The sequence below is a fragment of the Lactuca saligna genome, chromosome 8, assembly GCF_052625555.1.
Source record: "Lactuca saligna cultivar CGN05327 chromosome 8, ASM5262555v1, whole genome shotgun sequence".
In the NCBI taxonomy this organism is placed as follows: Eukaryota; Viridiplantae; Streptophyta; class Magnoliopsida; order Asterales; family Asteraceae; genus Lactuca; species Lactuca saligna.
Genome location: NC_136424.1, coordinates 66532961 through 66552715, shown reverse-complemented (window position 1 = coordinate 66552715; position 19755 = coordinate 66532961). Strand labels below are relative to the sequence as shown.

The 19755-nt window shown below is 36.0% G+C and overlaps 1 protein-coding gene across 2 annotated transcripts; it reads left to right on the top strand.

The window, feature by feature from the left end:
• Nucleotides 1-13466: 13466 nt before the first annotated feature.
• On the top strand, nt 13467-19303 carry LOC145008892 (catalytics). 2 transcript variants are annotated; one of them, XM_078967518.1, is made up of 15 exons: nt 13467-13889; nt 14536-14608; nt 14722-14743; nt 15060-15138; nt 15344-15376; nt 15925-16073; nt 16522-16678; nt 16764-17004; nt 17106-17347; nt 17558-17821; nt 17899-18009; nt 18088-18312; nt 18396-18599; nt 18683-18859; nt 18946-19303. In XM_078967518.1, the coding sequence occupies exons 1-15, from the start codon at nt 13557-13559 to the stop codon at nt 19138-19140; spliced, it is 2505 nt and encodes an 834-aa protein (XP_078823644.1). In that variant the 5' UTR covers nt 13467-13556; the 3' UTR covers nt 19141-19303. The 2 variants fall into 2 exon arrangements, with proteins under 2 accessions (XP_078823644.1, XP_078823645.1); XM_078967519.1 differs by lacking the exon at nt 13467-13889 and having other exon boundaries at nt 14548-14608; nt 14732-14743.
• Nucleotides 19304-19755: the final 452 nt, after the last annotated feature.

The following is a 19755-nucleotide window of genomic DNA, read 5'->3' as shown; positions in this document are numbered from 1 at the left end:
GTGTGGTGTTTCTCTCTAAGTCTTCCAAGTGCATATGATGTTGTGTGAACCATTTGAGGTGTCACACTTTGGGCACTAGGCACTCAAGCTTCTTAAGAACATTCTACACCAAAGAGGTATGTATTCTATCTTGTTATATTTATTGTTTTGTATGCTAGATTAGGATAATACCTTGGATGTTCATATTTGCATGTATAATAGAGAAAACATAGATCCAAGGTATTTAGGGTTGCATGTACACTTAGGAGTGTTAGAATGCTCAAAACCCAACACATTCTTCTTCACAAACAGAATCAATGATTCCTACGAAGAGTTACTCAGATGAATAAAACCCTTGTCGAGTACTTCCTGGAGTTGTGTAGACAAATCCTACATCTTTGGTGGTGCCAAGCGATATGACGCCTTGGCTATCAGAGCCGCACCCTGAACCAAATCAATCTGAAACTCTACTTGCCTCTTGGGAGGCACTCCTAGTAAGTCCTCAGGAAACACATTAGGGAAATCTCGAACAATGGGCACTCCACTCAACTCTGTCGTAACCTTGACTTTAGTGTCTACAACATAAGCTAAGAACCCAGAACAACCCTATTGAAGTTATCTCATGGCTCTCACATCTGAACAGAGAGTTGATCCATATATATCTCTCTCACCAAGAATAACCAGCTCTACTCTACTTGGGATTCAAACTCTCACCAACTATCGCTTGCAATCAATCATGGTCCTATTGGGGCCCAACCAATCCATCTCGATAATAACCTTCGATACTCTCAAGGGAATCGGCACCAAGTCAATAGAGTATCTCTCACAAAACAGATTCAAGACACACCTGCGATGAATCCTAAAAGAACTCATAGTACAGTCATCTGCAATCTCAACGTTTAGGGGAAAATCCAAAGTCCCGGGAGCATCGTAAACTTCTTGCTAAGTGCAAGAGATACAAAGGATCGGGTAGCACCCGAATCAAACAGGACATGAGAGGTCATACCATTAACCAAAAAGGTCCCTATACAAGATCAAAATAATCATAATCATAAACAAATAAAGAAAGAAAATATATCAATAAAACACATACCAGTAACCATATTTGGCATTACACAAGCCTCAACGGTGGTAAGTTGAAATGCCCTGCTCTTCACCACAAAAACCTCTACCTTGTCCTTGCATCCATCAATAATCCTCAATGTGGCTAGCACAGGTGCCACCATAGCTCCCATGACAATATCAGACAATCATCCTTCTTATTGTCGGTCTGATTGCAACGGAAGCAAATCAGAGCACTCCTGGGGCAGTCCCTACTCATGTGGCCCAATTGGCCGCAACTATAACAACCTAAATCCACCGCTCGACATGCCCCAATGTGCGGCTTGCCACACTGCCGCAACGACCCCGGCCATGCTGGCCTCTACTGTGAGCATCAAAATTCTTGGGCCTCTTCGCCTAGTCCACAGATGTCTATACCTACTCCAGCTTCCGCTTTGTTCGAAGCTCCAACTCAATATCCCACTTGCGAGCCTTCTCGATCATATCATTCAGGGGTTTGCACCCTGAAAAACTCACGAACTCCCTTGTATCCTCCCTCAACATGTCATGATATCTCGTCTTCCTCATCTCCTCATCCGTAGCGTAGCGGCAGGATCAACAAAGCCCTCTCCCTAAATTTGGCGGTAATCACTGCTACTGTCTTAGTAGTTTGCCGAAGGTCCTGGAACTCTCTCGCTAGTTGTTGTACCTCAATCGTTGGGCAAACTCCCTCTGGAACCTCTGGAAAAAATCCTCTTAGGTCATGACTGCCACTGTCGCTGACCTTACTACTTATCTAACCACCTCCCACCAGTCTCATGCTCGTCCACTCAGCAGGCAGGATGCAAATCCCACATTTTCCCCCTCATGAAAAAACTCGTCTACTGAGCATTTTCCATGTCAGCAATCCAACTTTGACTAGCAAAGGGGTCCTTAGCCCTAAAGAACTCAGGAGCTCCATAGGCCTTGAACTCCCAGAATGAGGGAACTCGAGCACCTATCTGAACCACAACAATCATAGCTCGAAAGGTCCTGAGCGTCTCATCCATCAACTCCATAATCCCATCCTTGATGGTACTGAAAAACACAAGGGTAGCATCCAAGATACCGCAAGTACCTCAACCGAAATGAACTCGCGCAGACGCTCATCACTTGGTTATGTGCTGGAGCTTGAACTTGAACCAGAACCAAATCCAAAACCTCCTCGAGTAATAATCACCATCCTCCAAAATGAAACACAACATATAAACAATCAACAAAGGACTCAATGGGATCCTCTACATAGGCCTCCTTAGAGTTTCCAGGTCTGCTCTTGTCTTAGGTACATGTCATGTGCTTCTAGTAGTACGAGCCCAATACTACCTTTCACACTTACATGTACCTTCCTCAAGGTCAGTAATGATTCCTCTAACCTGCCACACTAAAACCATATACCAATCCCATGCTATACAACATACACATCCTCGACTCTCCTTGGAATTCTCAACTCCCACCCCTCGCAGTTCCAAGAACATCAATCAACATTGTGGTTGCCTTATGCATGCAAGTTCTACACAAAATATGATCACATAGACTGCCAAATGATGATTCTACCCTAATTCTACAACCAAATAAGGAATAGGAAATGAGGCCAAATTGATCATTCTAAGTCTATAAAATCCTAATCGTGTCCAACTTTTATAGCATACACTTAGCAATTAACTAAGCTATATCAATTCCAGGTAATGCATAGCATTAAGTTCCACTAGGCTATAAGGCAACACACAAGTTAGATAATTCTATCATATAATTGTTGAAGTATCCTTAGCCCTAATCTAGCATGCAATTCTCATATCAAGCATACTAGTCATAATGCATAGGTATGGGGAGTTTGGGAACCACTTACTTGAGCTTGGTTGATTGCACGTATCACACTCCTTCTTTTTAAAAGTTTAACTTCAGTTTTTTTAAGAAAAATTATCAAATCATTCATTAATTGTTCAAAACCAACATCAAGTCATAATATTCAAAACATCAGAGTATAATTATTTCAAATGCGGAAATCACTCGGGGAGGATGTTGTGTCATCATGTCGGGCCCTTCCCTTTTGAATCGGAAGTACCTAAAACCATAAACATAAATAGCAAGAACAAAACTTACTGAATTCCTCAAAATACCACATACCCAAAACACATAAGTGACATGGGCTACCACCATGGTCTTTCCTTGCAATGTTGAGGATCAAATCCTAGTCTTACATACAAGTTTTATGGGCTACCTCCATGGTCTTTCCTTGCAATGATGATGTCCAAATCCCGATCTTACATACAACGGCCAGAGGCCAGATCCTGGTCTTTCATACAATCTTCAGATGCCAAATTTTGGTCTTCATGCAAGCATCATAAAGACAACTAACATTCCACATAACAAGTAATAGGTTGGCGTGTGTGCCTTCAACCCATGGATATAATGAGAAGACTCACATCACAGACAAACTGAATGGTATGCCACTCCGATATCAACTCTACCAATCACCTTAATAAATTCAATGACACGATCTTAGCATATAGATCAAAATACCTAAAACACCCCTAGGTTAAACCCTAGTAAAATCTAGGTTAAACTCAACTGAGTCAACCGAGTTGACTCAGTGAGTATGCGAGGCGTGCTACATGGTTGACCAAAAATCGGGGACACAACCACGTACGCACAGCGTACCCCTTGGTACACCCAACGTACGCGACTGCTCACCACCTTACCCATTAAGTATTTAATACTTAAAAATTTACGTCTAAAATCCAGATCTATACTCAAAAGGATACCCTCAACCATAAAGTTTCCAACTTTATGGTTTAGCATGGCTATTAAGACCTTAGCTACAAAAACCCTACCCATTAAGACAATCTAACTCATGCATCGAGAGAAACTAATGACCAAAAGCACATTTTTATGACTTAGCACACCCTAAAACCTCTGGAAGGACAACTCAAACATCATGGAGTATCTCCTACACACAAAGACCAATTTTACGACAAAAAGGTAACAACTTTGAGCTAAAACTAAACCCATAAGAAACATACACCAAAATTGAAGCTTTTTACCTCTATAAGATGCACAAGGAAGAGAAAATGTTGGATCCGAACTCTTGAGAGCAAAATCGCTTCCTTGATGATCTTCCTTCACAACCAAGAAATCCCACAAATCACTCAAAATGCTCAAAATAGATTAGGGTTTGCAAGGAGGGTCAAATTTGGGATGAGGGCTAATAAGGGGAAGAGTTTGGGGACTATAATGGTTCTTATATAGTGCACAAACCCTAAATATTAGTGCTAAGTCCAACTTACATACGCCCAACATACGTGCATGGGGCCAATTATTCCCAATGTACCAATGTGTACGCGCAACATACTCATGTTGCACCCATTATTACGATAATGCCATTGAGGACCAATCTTGCAACAAATCTTAACTCAATGGTCAAAAGTGAATACCTGAAAATTAGATGTCATAAATTTAGTATTTGGTGAAACCATGAAAGTACCTTATAAATTAGAAGCTAGCTTTTCAGCTAACTCGTCAAACAAAACATTAGTAGGTTAAGCCAAAAAAATGTTTGGCTTAGTTATTAACACAATAACTCTTTACATATTTCTCGTTTCTTTTTCCTCCAACTCCTCGTGTTAAAATTTATTAATATTTTGATATTGATGAATGTTGTAGAATTTGTTTTAAGGAGATGAATGTATAGTAAATGATGTTTTAGTATCATTAGGTGGTTTATTCGGTCCATATATAGACGACATTTTATCCATAAAGATATCGGTAGTTACTCATTCGTTCAATTTAACCACTGATGACTATATGGGAAATGGAAGCACCCCCTCATTTTCTCTTGTGTGCCAATAAACATCCTCCACATTTTCACAACTTTACAAAAAGAAATGCACCATTAACTAACATGTGGATACTACCAGGCATCCCATCTTAACAAATCCATGAATAATCATTAACTAATCGAACCATATACTTTCTATCATGTTCATCAAATTTGATGTAACAAACCTTTTTAAAAAATCTTTATATAAAGTTGTGACTTGCAATTTGATGGGTTTTGGTCATAAGACATCCTATGTGCTCATACAAACCCTAATGCTTTGATCTAGGTTTCTCTATTGTACATGCTTTGAATCCAAGACTATAAACCCTAATTCTAGCATATGGAAATCGATATTAACATATAATTAGGTTTAAGATGTTACCTTGATTGTTATGTAGCAATAATAATCCCAATTCCTCCTTGAATTGACTTTGGAATGCTTAGAGTCACAAGTGTCACTCCTCTAATGGCTTACAAACACCAAGAGAAAATGGAGAAGGTATAAAGAGAGAGGAGAGAGGTAGGATTCATCCTTAGGACTTCTTGGGAAGGGATACACGAATTCATGAGCCTTAGGGGGTTTATATAGGTGTAAAGATTAGGGTTTTAGTCCTTATCCTTATCTAGTTGCTTGCCCACCAAGTAACCATAAGATAAGTCTTAGAAACCCTTATCCTAATCGAATTCTAAGGCATTATCTCCTTAAATTCGTTCACCCTATATTTAAGATAATCCTTACCTCATTCTGTAACTATCACATAATTACAAATCAGCCCCTCTAGTTTAATTAATTACACTTGATCACAAAATTAATTCCTAATTAATTATTAACCAATCTTAATTAAACAAATATGATTTCTCCTTTAATATATTATTCTTATAACATATTAATAAATCACAATAACCTCTCTCTCTTTATTTATTTCTCCAATCAAGTTGTTTTGGTGAAGGCAACCCAAAAAGACCATGCACCATCGGGTCAAGTACATACCAAAATAGTTATGGACTTAGACACTAATCCAACACAATTAAGGTTTGTGTCAAGTGTTTTCTTGAAGATAATGACCATTTTAACAATGGTGGTTGTTGAAAAGCCGGTGGTTATATTCAATAAAACTTATTGTTATATGTGTCACACCATTAATACTTTAATTAATAGATTTGGGTCAAATCATGTGGTTTATGAGCTAGATGAAAATCATAATGGGAAGCAACTAGAGGATGAGATGAAATCACAAGGATGTAATCCAAGTGTAGCAGTTGTGTTTATGGGGAAAGAACTGTTAGGTGGTTCTAATGAGATCATGTCACTCCATCTCAAGGGGGAACTAGCCAGCTACTGAAAAGGTAAAGGTAATTGCTATATGAAGTAACAATATCTTGTTTACAATGTCATAAACTATTATATGGGGGTGTTTTGGCAGATGTTGGCCTATAAAATCAAAATCTCTCTATTGTTTTCCTAATTGATATATGTATCAACAACATTCAGAAATGTATCCACGTCAATTTCATTTCAGACCTTACATAATCTTTCACTCAGTCGGTACAAACAATGAACAACAGTGATTAGAAAGCATAATAACTAAGACATCCAATTGATCATTGGTAGCAAGAATCATATACATGCAGAATGAAGATGATGAGAGCTTACTATTGTCCATAATTATTCTTTACATCAGAAATATGAACAAATGACATGTCTTTAGTAGATATAATCTTTCAAAAGAGGCCTATTTCTTTCTATGATTGCATTCCTCTTCCAATTCTCTACTGCTTTCTTAACAGTAGAATTGGCTTTTGCAATCTCCTTAGCAGAAAACGTATGCACTATAATTCCTAAAGGTCCAGGTTGGAGTACTTTGACCACAATCTCCATCTCATGCTCAACCTGCCTAGGGGTGGCAATCTTCGACCCAACCCGTAACCCGACACTGACCCAACACGAAAATAAACGGGTTTGGGTTGAGATTTTTGACCCACCAACCTGCCAACCTGTTTATTTCATGGGTTGGGTTGGGTTATCTGTTTGGGTTCGCAGGTCAACCCGCCAACCCGATTATATATATATATATATATATATATATATATATATATATATATATATATATATATATATATAATCTGCCAATAACAATATAATAACATCACCCTAAATTTTTATAAAAAAAACAAAAACAAAGAAAGAATGGGTCAAGTCAAATATATATATATATATATATATATATATATATATATATATATATATATATATATATATATATATATATAATGTTAAAAAAAGATATTTAATTATTTATCAGTTTTGAATATTTGATTATCATTTAATTGTTTTTCGAATTCCAAAACTACAAAACATCTTCAAGTCGAATTAACGTGCCTAGCCTCTAAGAATACCCTAATCAAATAGAAAGTTAGTCTTTGGTCTCCAAACTCACGACTCCGTGTCTCCCGTCTCCGTCGATTGAGGCATCGAGCCACTGACTGTCGTAGTGTCGCATTCACACCACTCGTCTTCTCGTCCTCCGGCTGTCACACACCACTCATTGTTATCACTCATGTTTATGACTTTATGTTGAATATTTAAGACTTTATAAATTCACTTCATTTGTTATTTTTAATTTCATATTAAAATGTGTTGCTTATTAAATGGGTTATATAGTTTGGGTTCGACCCACTGACCCACGAACCCATATACTTATACGAGTTATATGGGTTGGGTTGGGATGATGTTTTCAACCCACCAACCCATATATTATATGGGTTGGGTTGGGTTAATGTATTCTGACCCACCAACCCACCAAACTGAACCCAACCCAATTGACAGGCCTAAACCTACCTATAATAATAGAGTTCAAAACCACATCACACATCAGCAATCAAATTAATCATACATAATTGTTGTTATATGTTTCATTAAAACAGCATCCGAAGGACCCCTATTTAGCTTTTGCATATTGAAATGAAAACAAACACTAATAAACTACTTTGAAAAACATAAGATGAATGTAATCCCCCAAGCAGTAGGTCGACCGAAAACCTCCAACTTAACGAGTGGAAAGTTATTAATTGTGACATCCCTAATTTCACAGCCAGAAAAAACCGATTTGTTTATGCTTTGTTTTAAAAATCAGAGTAATCTTTCAAAGAAAACGGTTGCGGAATTTGTTCCCAAAACAAAATATCATAAGAATTTATCAAAGCATTTCTTTAAAGAAATGTATTTTCATTAAATAACAAAATCTAGGGATGTCATGTTCCGATACAGACCAAAAGCATAAACAGTATAAAACAGACCTTACATCAATTATTTATAACTACTGATCTATATTCCAAAATCTCTCGTCAAGTCCACCAACTTATACTCTTGTGCCATTACCTGTAATGCAAAGAAAACTGAGTGGGTCAGGCTTGGGAGCCTGGTGAGCATATAGGGTTTTCAACCCACAATAATATAATTATTATATTTAATCATCAAACAATCAACCCAATTAACCATCCCCATTATCTTTGTTTAATCTTCCCTAAAGATATTATCCTAAGGGTCACCTCCTATATCATATTTACCTCTCATATCCATACATCTTATTTCCTTATATGTTTATTCCTAAGAACTTTTCCTAAGGATCATCGCCTACATCGCATAGACAATACTAATTTGGGGATCACTCCCTCAATATGTGTCTAGTAAGGGTTAGGGTATCATCGCATGATTACGCAGCCACAACATCGCTTGGGCTCGTAAATCATAATAAGGGTTAGACTATCATCGCATGAATACGCAGCCACAACATCGCTTGGACCCGTAAGTCATAATAAGGGTTAGAATATCATCGCAGGAATACGCAGCCACAACATCGTCTGGACTCGTAATTCATAATAATGGTTAGACTATCGTCGCATGAATACGCAACCACAACATCGCCTGGACTCGTAATTCATAATAAGGGTTAGACTATCATCGCATGAATACGCAGCCACAACATCGCCTGGACTCGTAATTCATAATAAGGGTTAGACTATCATCGCATGAATACGCAGCCAAAACATCGCCTGGACTCGTAATTCATTACCTATCTATCACCACCTATTTATCATCACCATTATATCCTCACCTATCTCTTATCACATTATTTCATCATCTACCAACTCTTTCATCTACCCATGTTCTACCCCACATATTTATAGATATAAATTACATATACAGTTTAAATCATTAATTTTTTTTATAAAACATTCATTCAACAACCATCTCAAGTAAACAAACAATGTATAAACACATAGCACGTATTTCATAGCAAATACTTCATATCTATGCGGTAGAAGAAAGTAACTACACACTCACACATATAAACAACAATATATATACACATAGAACATATTTTATAAAATACTTCATATCTATGTGTAAGATGAAAGTGGCTATACACTCACTTGATTAGAAGATGATCGGACAACACTACGGCTCTAAGAGTAGTACTTCTTCGGTGAAACTAGAAGATCTTCACACACCGGCCTTCTCGCAGGCAGAGCTTCGGCTCGGAAACTCTTTTCTTCTCGGGATCTTCGGGCTTAAGGACTTGCTTCGTGTCTCGGAATGATACTGGGGCTTCGGGGGGTTAAATTAGGGCTTACAGAGGGTATCGGGAGTAGGAGAGAAGAGATTGAGCAACCAAACTTGGTTACCCCTTGAATTCTATTTAAAATGTTGATTTTATGGATTCACGTTGTGAATCTCAAATATTCACGCCGTGAGTTCAGTCGTCACTATATGCGTCATCGCAGGTTGTGTCTGTCAGGCTCCAAAAGTCATAAATACTGAGTTCACATCGTGCACACTGTATTCACGTCGTGAACTCTGACAGTTTTGGGGTTTCGCATCCTGAACTTCAGAAATTCATAACTTTCTCATACGAACTCCGTTTTCGACATTCTTTATATCCACACATAGGTAAAAACAAGATCTACAACTTTCATTTAGACTTTGTCGGCTAATTCTGACTTTAATTTTAATATATTATTTTTAGTAGGCCACGACAGGAAAACTCCGTTCGAAATTCATAACTCATTCATCTGAACTCCGTTTTCGTCTGTCATTTTATCGTTGGACTAATATTGATGAGATCTTAAATTCTCATTTAGAAATTTTTGGCTAAATATCACTCAACCTCAATCTCGAGTTTCAGGCTGCATACTACTAATGCTGAAACTTCGAAAAATCATAACTTCCTCATACGAAGTCAGATTTAGACGTTCTTTTTATGCACGCTCTTGGTTTAACGTATTCTATGACTTTCATTTAGATCGCTAAGGCCAAATATAGCTCTAATGTAAATTCACTATTTACGTCGCATTGTGTCATGCCGGTTCTATCGCGAAACTTCGACAGGTCATAACTTCTTCGTTATAACTCGGATTTCGGCGTTTTTTATATGTACGAAATCCTTGTAACATATACTACAACTTAGTTATGATTGAACCTACTAAATATTCTTCCATCAAAAAGTCATTTTTTATGCTTATCGTCTCTAAATTGAATAGCTCGGATCTACGGGCGTTATAATTATCTCCGCCTTAGGATGATTACGTCCTGGAATCATCAACGAAATAGGACTTTTATAATGATTCCATACATTATCTCTTCATCCTAGGTAATAACTGTAAGTTTTATGTTTCCTCGAAAGAGTATCTAACTCTTGGACTTCTCGATAGCAGGTAGTGCTCAATCCTGCATCTGCTCTTCGTACTATGTTGTACTTTCAATTTTAACCTTCAAGTTACAAAATAAATCCTTATTGAGGACTCCTTCTTCTTAAGATAAGTACGTTCCTTTATCTATTGTAACAGACCGATGGGTCGTGTTCTATTGACCTCTCATCGTATGATGCAACGCTTAGACTCAAGTCTCATAGAGTCAAATTCCGCAATGGAATATACCTTCCTTCCTATTCTAATGTGATATAATCACATTTTTACATGTAGCATTTCTAGCTACAAGCTTCCTTAACAACGAGCGCGATGTTATCGATCACATTGATTTCAATCTTCTGACTTGAGTCAGATGCTACCTCGAACTTGGTTCTATGAACCACGTAACAAACTCATCGTAATCGGACTCAATTTGATATGACCGCTAGGGTCAGAATATCAATCATCTTCTTAGTCACTACCGAAACAATGGTAACGACATACTTGAATAAAACGAGATCAATCACTAGCTTCTTGGTAACCTTGTGACTTTCCCTGATCCAAGTGAGAGTCCTGTGCTTCCGGTAGTATATGCATCTACTACCTTTCACACCTACTCATACTCGTTCTAAGTATTGTCCCGCAGTCGACCAAGTCACCATACAAGAAAATCACAAAACAATTTAACACATACGAATGTGTCCAAATAATCATAAAAATTTCCCTAGACTCTACTAGGACTTCTTCATTGCGCATCTTCAATCATCAATTCTACTTCAACTCGTCTGATGATGGAAATTCCAGACGATGAGACAACTTCAAGAATTTACACCAATCGTTCCATCATCCTGCCAATCGAAGGTGTACTTCAAAAATACCGTACTCCTCTAAACGTACTATTATAAGACATCATCTAAAGGCAAGATACTATTCTTACAATATCTTCTGATAGGTGTCATTCACTATCATAAGCCTCTTCATTTCCTCCATTTACTTAATTCTCTACGAGTCTTCACCATGACCTTTCGTGCACCCAAGCATACGTTCAGTGTACCAGGCAAGAATTCAAGATAGAAAGCTTTATTTACGATAAACGTATAAATCTCCTTATCACTCTGAAACGTTTACATGCTAGTCATAATACCGTAATCGTACGCTTAGAATCGCATTTAGCACATAAAAGCATTTTAGGCATCTTTTCTAAAATATACTAGTGCTCGTGGTACACACTCATCTCACAATCATTGCTTAGCATTCTAAATTTAAGTCTAGAAATCTTACAAATTCATAGTTTACTTAAACTAATGCTCTGATACCAACTTTGACATCCCCAATTTCACGGCCAGAAAAGACCGATTTGTTTATACTTTGTTTTAAAATCAGAGTAATCTTTCAAAGAAAACGGTTGCGGAATTTGTTCTCAAAACAAAATATGATAAGAATTTATCAAAAAATTTCTTTAAAGAAATGTATTTTCATTAAATAACAAAATCTTGGGATGTCATGTCCCGATACGGACCAAAAGCATAAACAGTATAAAATAGACCTTACAACAGTTATTTATAACTATTGATCTATAATCCAAAATCTCTCGTCAAGTCCACCAACTTATACTCTTGTGCCATTACCTGTAATGCAAAGAAAACTGAGTGGGTCAGGCTTGAGAGTTTGGTGAGCATATAGGGTTTTCAACCCACAATAATATAATTATTATATTTAATCATCAAACAATCAACCCAATTACTCATCCCCATTATCTTCGTTTAATCTTCCCTAAAGATATTATCCTAAGGGTCATCTCCTATATCATATTTACCTCTCATATCCTTACATCTTATTTCCTTATATGTTTGTTCTTAAGAACTTTTCCTAAGGATCATTGCCTACATCGTATTGACAATACTAATTTGGGGATCACTCCCTTAATATGTGTCTAGTAAGGGTTAGGGTATCATCGCATGATTACGCAACCACAACATCGCCTGGACTCGTAAATCATAATAAGGGTTAGAATATCATTGCATGAAGATGCAGCCACAACATCGCCTGGACTCGTAATTCATAATAAAGGTTAGAATATCGTCGCATGAATACGCAGCCACAACATCGCCTGGACTCGTAATTCATAATAAGGGTTAGACTATCATCGTATGAATACGCAGCCAAAACATCATCTGAACTCGTAATTCATTACCTATCTATCATCACCTAATTATCATCACCAAATCGCATGTGGACTTGGTTTATCTTTTGATTCACTTAAAGCATTTGAAGGTTTATCAAGCGAAAGACATTATATAATCCATTAAATGTTTCTTCTCCTATCAATGTGGGATAATAGAAAATTAGCCAACTTGCATCTCCTATTATGATTTCCATTATATATTATTATCGATTTGTATCAACTAAAGTTGTTTGTATCAGTTATACTTCGTACAGTATAATTATAGTTGGACTATACGATAAATATTTTAGAAAAAAATCATGATGCTTACCATGATTACCTTAACCCTCGATGGGCATTGGAACGGTTTGATATAGATGTGGTTTGATATAGATCGTTCAGATAATATGTTTTATTTTTTTTTAGCACAGATTATGTCTATAAACACAATAGAAAACTTTATACCTTTTTCCATTGATAAAATATATATATATATATATATATATATATATATATATATATATATATATATATATATATATATATATATATATATATATATATATATATATATATATATATATATATATATATATATATATAGATGGGCCCTGTATAAAAACAGGTGTTGAAAGATAAATAAAATAATGAAAAAGGTAGGTCAGCATACGATAACTACACAAAATTTGTGGATTTTATTTGAAGGATCGTCACAATTTTAAAGCCGCACAAAGTTGGGTTTGGGCGTTTTGGCTTCACGTGGGTGGCATTGGGTTTCATTGACACCCAAACAAAACTCCAAACCAAACCCACTTCTCAAAGTCCCAAATGGCAACAAGAAACCTTCTTGTACATTCGGCACTCTCTCGTACAACTAATTCAATAAATTCCTGTTACGCCACCAACTCCCTTAGTCCTTCCAATTCTATGTTCAGTAGGCTGCTGTTTTCTTCTTCAAAATTATCCCATTTTCGCCCTAATTCGCCACTCAAGTTTCGTCCTATTTTTCTCTTATCATCTGCTCTTAATCCACCAATCAGAGTCTTTGCCATGGCCGGAAAAGATCAGACCTTTACAACCTCAACTTCTCATCAAAACAAGCACACCAATCGTCTTGCTTCAGAACACAGTCCTTATCTTCTTCAACATGCTCATAACCCTGTATGCCTATTCTGGCTTATTTAATTTCTGCTGGTTTCCATTAATGGGTTGTTTGGATATTGTATTCGTTTGCCCATCATCTTACTTGGACCTAGTTTGAATTCAAGAAACTTTACGTATTCAGAAAGTTTCTCTTTGTTGACCGCAGTTTACATTCTTGGGCACTTTTGATCAGTGTGCCATGATTTATTGGGATTTTGTTGGAGTCCAAGAACTGTTTACATATTTGGGCATAAAATGCTTAAATGAATGCAATTTGATTGATGGGTACGTGTGAAATTGGGTTATTGTTACATGATTTGATGAAATCATATTCCACCAATCTCGCCATGCCTGAAAAATATAAAACCCCCTTTACAACCGTAACATCATATCAGCAGTCTCACTTTTACATATTTGGGTGTAAAATAGCTGCAGCTTTTTATAGGTTCTTGGAATACTGTGTTATTGCTCTATGATCTTATCAGGATCTTGTTTGAATTCAAGAAATCTTCAATATTTTGTTGTGAAAAAGTTTTGTTTTTTATATCTCTTTAACAGTAGTGTTCATCATGAGTTACTTTCAATATTGCATTTCTGGGATTCGTCAAAATTTAAGAAACTCAATGTATAGGGTTTCAAAATGATTTCATTTTTATTTTAAAAGGTTAATTGGTATCCATGGGGTGAGGAGGCCTTCGAACAAGCTCGCCAAAGGGATGTGCCAATTTTCTTATCAAGTATGTTTTATTTTTTTTAGTATCCTTTTCTCATATTTAATATTTAGGTAATTCATGAAACTAACATATGATGGTTTTGATAAATTTGGCCATGTATTGTTATTTCTTGGAAGTTGGATACAGTACCTGCCATTGGTGAGTCTTTTGCCCTCCAATAATCTGTTAAATTGTTATAACCTTTTGATTATAAGATTTGATGCAACAGATATTAGAATAGTTTTGGAGATTAAAAGAAAAAATATGTACATGGAAAATTTGAATTCATTGTGAAGAAAGTACCAATTCTAATCTTAAAATGAAAATAAGATTGTGTTTATTTAGGATTTGATGAATGATTCCCTTCTTTACAATAATCTTGTATTACTAATTATAAAAAGAAATGTATTTCTTTGTATTTTTAGAAAGTTATAGGGAATAAAATGGGTGATAATTTATGTGATGATTGGTTCAGGTGTCATGTGATGGAGGTAGAATCTTTCGAAGATGATGGGGTTGCTAAATTACTGAACGATGGGTTTATTAGTATCAAAGTGAGTTAATTTATGGTTAATGAGATTGGTTCTTGATTTATAAGCCATTTTTTTCTAACACTTTTAAATAACACACTACTTATGAGGGCATAACCTTGAAAAGATCATATTCAAATTAAACCATGGACATGGTGTGGACTATAGTTTTCAGACTCGACTCTTATTTTCAATTGGAATTCTGAATTTTAATTTTGCTTCCAATTAGGTGGATCGTGAAGAACGCCCTGATGTAGATAAGGTAAAGGAGTTTCCTATTAATTTATTATGGAAGTGCAAACAGTATCAGGAAAATACCAAAAAGTATTATCCATAACATTCAAGATTTATTAATTTCGGTGATCCCATCCAAAAAGAACAATAGAAATTGCAAATAGATTATTGTAAACTGAAAACTTCCCAAACATAGAAATGTAAATGTTGCAATTTTTATTGGGCAACCCAATGATTTGGGAATCTTGTTCAATTACTTGTCTAGGGGCTGTTTTTTCTGTTAAGTTCTATATGTTTAAAGTGGCTGAATTGGTAGTGATGTCAATGTTTATACTTTATATATAAAGTTTGTTTCTTTTGTGGGCTGAATAATGAGACTAAATGACCATTTTACCATTACCGAAAAACAAATTCACAATATCTATCAATTTTAACAATATATATATATATATATATATATATATATATATATATATATATATACTTTAATTCTAATACGAGAGGAGTTGGAGGCAAATAGGCTAAAGGCTATTCCATTAAGTAAAAAAAGAAACATCTCCTTACTTTTCTTTTCAGGTGTACATGACCTATGTCCAAGCTCTATATGGTAGTGGAGGGTGGCCATTAAGTGTCTTTCTTTCTCCTGATTTGAAGCCTTTGATGGGTGGAACTTACTTCCCTCCTGATGATAAATATGGAAGACCAGGTTTCAAAACCATACTCAGGTTCGTTAGTTTGTACCATGTTTAAGCTTTCTATTCAATCTTTCTAGAAGAAGCTAGGTGGTTTTGACTTTTTTGGTCAAAGGGACTACGTCTGAACTCGAAATCACCCTAAAAAAGAAAAGCAACAAGGACTGTTTCTGTCTTTTAAGTCCTGTACAGTTGAACAAGTAATGATGTATGTATGGATAAAGTGTTGCATACATAAAGTCTGTTTCTTTTCCAGACCAAACAATCCATCTGGATGAGACTAAATGACCATTCTACCCTTGCATTCCAACCGATCTTTTTAAACTAATTTTAACACGAGAGGAGTTTGGAGGATAAAAGGACAAATAGGTAAAGGGTAGATGTCTTAATGCATCAAGGCATTAAGTGCATAACCCATTTAGCCCATTAAGTCAAGTCACAAAGAAACAATCCCTTTATACTCTGTTTATTGGTGTTTTAGGAAAGTGGAAGAGGCTTGGGAGAGTAAAAGAGAAGTGCTTGTTAAAAGTGGGACATTTGCTATCGAACAATTGTCAGAAGCATTATCTGCCACTGCATTGTCTGACAAGTTGTCTGAAGGACTTGCCCAGACTGCATTACGCAGTTGCACAAAATCTGTAAACAACTAATTATGCTTTCTTTTTCATTGGGTTTTATGTGTTTTAATTTTCTTTTTGCTTTTATGTATGTAAATTGTAATAGCTTGCTGAAAGTTATGATCCAAAATATGGTGGATTTGGTTCTGCCCCTAAGTTTCCCCGCCCATCCGAGCCTCAAGCAATGATATATCAATCAAAGAAATTGTGGGATTTAGGGAAAACAAGTGAAGCTGAACAACATCTGAAAATGGTGTCATTTAGCTTGCAATGCATGGCAAGAGGTGGTGTTCATGATCATGTTGGTGGTGGCTTTCATCGTTACAGTGTAGATGAATGCTGGCATGGTTAGTGTAAATGCAAGAAATAACAATGTACTTTCATTTGTAATTTTTCTTATTAAGACCTTATAGTTTTGAGATGATGTTGTATGATAAATTGTTGGCAGTTCCACATTTTGAGAAGATGTTGTATGATCAAGGTCAACTTGCCAATGTGTATCTTGATGTTTTCTCTATCACAAAAGATGTGTTCTACTCTTGTGTTGCACGTGATATTCTTGATTATTTGAGGAGAGACATGATTGGACCCAATGGTGAAATCTTTTCTGCTGAGGATGCTGATAGTGCTGAATCTGAAAACTCTACTAAGAAAAAAGAAGGTGCTTTTTACGTGTGGAGCAACAACGAGGTATGTAGCTACATGTTTATTGATATGTTTACACAAGGGTTAAATGTGCATTTATGCAACAGAGTGGTTTTTTATACAAAATATGCAGCAACGTTCCATTTTGGCTTTCATCTTGAGTTGACACCCTTGCATAGTATGTACTATAAGGCTAAATGCTAGAAGTAAACAAATTATTTCTTGCATTTCACTCTGTATTTGATGGTTGTTAAGGTTGATGACATAGTTGGAGAGCATGCGAGTCTTTTTAAGGAGCATTACTACATCAAGAAATCAGGAAACTGTGATCTTTCTTCAAGGAGTGATCCAGACAAAGAATTCAAAGGGAAAAATGTACTCATTGAAAGAAACAGTGCAGACACAATCGCATCAAAATATGGTATTCCACTGGAGAATTATCACCAAATTCTCGGTGAAAGTCGTAAAAAACTTTTTGATGCAAGATCAAAACGTCCTCGACCCCATCTTGATGACAAGGTCAAATTCAGTTTCTTTTATATATATTTATCACAAGGGTATTCTTGTCATTTGCGCTTAACAGACCAAATCCACAGGTCATTGTATCTTGGAACGGGCTTGTAGTTTCATCGTTTGCTAGAGCATCCAAGATCCTCAAAAATGAACCTGATGTAACAAAATTCAACTTTCCTGTTGCTGGAACTGATGTAAGATTGAATCTTGAAATAAAGATGAAAAAGTTTACTCATTTTCATGTTTTAAATTAATTATTTTTGTAAACTCAGCCACAGGAGTACATGGAGGTTGCAAAGAGATCTTTGGTGTTCATAAAGGAAAATCTTTACAACCCCGAATCTAGAAGGCTGCAACACAGTTTCAGAAAAGGACCTTCAAAAGCTCCAGGATTCTTGGATGATTATGCATTTTTGATTTCAGGGTTGTTAGATGTGTATGAGTATGGTGGTGAGATTTCATGGTTATCCTGGGCAGTTGAACTTCAAGAAACACAAGTATTCCATCTCGTGAACTCCATTATCATATATTTCTACTTCATGAACCAAATTTTAACTTGTTTTCTTCATCTGGTTTTTAGGATGAGGTGTTCCTTGACAAAACTGGAGGTGGTTATTTTAACACCACAGGAGAAGATGATTCGGTTCTTCTCCGTGTGAAGGAAGACCATGATGGAGCAGAACCTTCCGGAAACTCTGTTTCAGCAATAAATCTCGTGAGGCTCGCGTCCATGTTCACTGGGGAAAGATCCGATCGTTATAAGCAAAATGCTGAACATCTTTTGGTTTGATTTCTTACTTTGACTCGAGTTCATGTAAATTTTTTTTTTTTTTTTTTTTAATATTTGGTTATGAATTTGAATTGCAGGCGGTTTTTGAGAAGAGATTGAAGGAAGCCCCAGTGGCTGTTCCATTGATGTGTTGTGCTGCTGATATGCTTGCGGTTCCTTCAAAGAAACAAGTTGTCTTGGTGGGGAAGAAAGCATCTCCTCAGATGGAGCACATGCTTGTCTCAGCTCATGCATCTTATGATCCTAACAAAACTGTAAGTCAAAAGTCTTTTGACTTTTAACTTTTAAGCAATGTATGACAAGATGTGAGTGTTTAATTGCTTCTTTTTTGTTATACTAGGTGATACATATAGATCCGAGTGATGAAGAAGAGATGGGATTTTGGGAGGAGAAGAACCCGAATATTTCTGCAATGGCAAAGAGCAATGGTGTAGCAGAAAATGTGGTGGCTCTTGTTTGTCGGGATTTTGCATGTAAAGCTCCTGTTATGGATCCCAAATCACTTGGAGCTTTACTTTTGTCAGGGAAAGCTTAGGTGTGTAATCACTAATTAGTAATGTTTGTGTATTTATAGAGGTCAATAAAAGGTTTGTGTATAATGCTACTACAGTGTTGATAAGATATGTGTTATGTTATTATGGCTTAGTAGGAACCTACAGTGATAGATTTTATTAATATCTTAAATACTTTATCGCCAATTTCTGTTTATCTTTTTATATTTGATCGCCAAAGGTTTTGAATCCAGCATTTGAAACGTATAGTTTTGTATGTTTGAGCATTAAACTAATAAAATTGGAGTTCAAATGCTTTCAAAATTAACATAACAAAGTTTCAAAGTTCACATAACCTATATATTCATAAACACAACCTACTTATTCAAGACTTTTAAGATTCAAACTATTCATAAAGCTTACATAATTGAACAAGATCATATCAACAATTCACAGAATTTATAGATTAAACAAAATCAAGTGAACAATTGATTTTAAAAAATCACTTAATCTTTGTACAGCATAACAATCTAATTAGTAAATTAGAATCATATATTACAAAAATATATAAAACTATTATGCCTTCGAAATTTATTGCATTGTTGGACTTGGAATGGAGTTGAAGACCAAAAAAGTGGGCCTCTTTTGATAAGCCCAAT

Excerpts from the sequence above, each read along its gene's own strand:
- LOC145008892 (XM_078967518.1), top strand. The coding sequence starts at position 13,557 with ATGGCAACAAGAAACCTTCTTGTACATTCGGCACTCTCTCGTACAACT. Across the intron at positions 15,139-15,343 it reads ATGGGTTTATTAGTATCAAA|GTGGATCGTGAAGAACGCCC; the intron begins GTGAGTTAATTT and ends GCTTCCAATTAG. Across the intron at positions 18,010-18,087 it reads TTCCTGTTGCTGGAACTGAT|CCACAGGAGTACATGGAGGT; the intron begins GTAAGATTGAAT and ends TTGTAAACTCAG.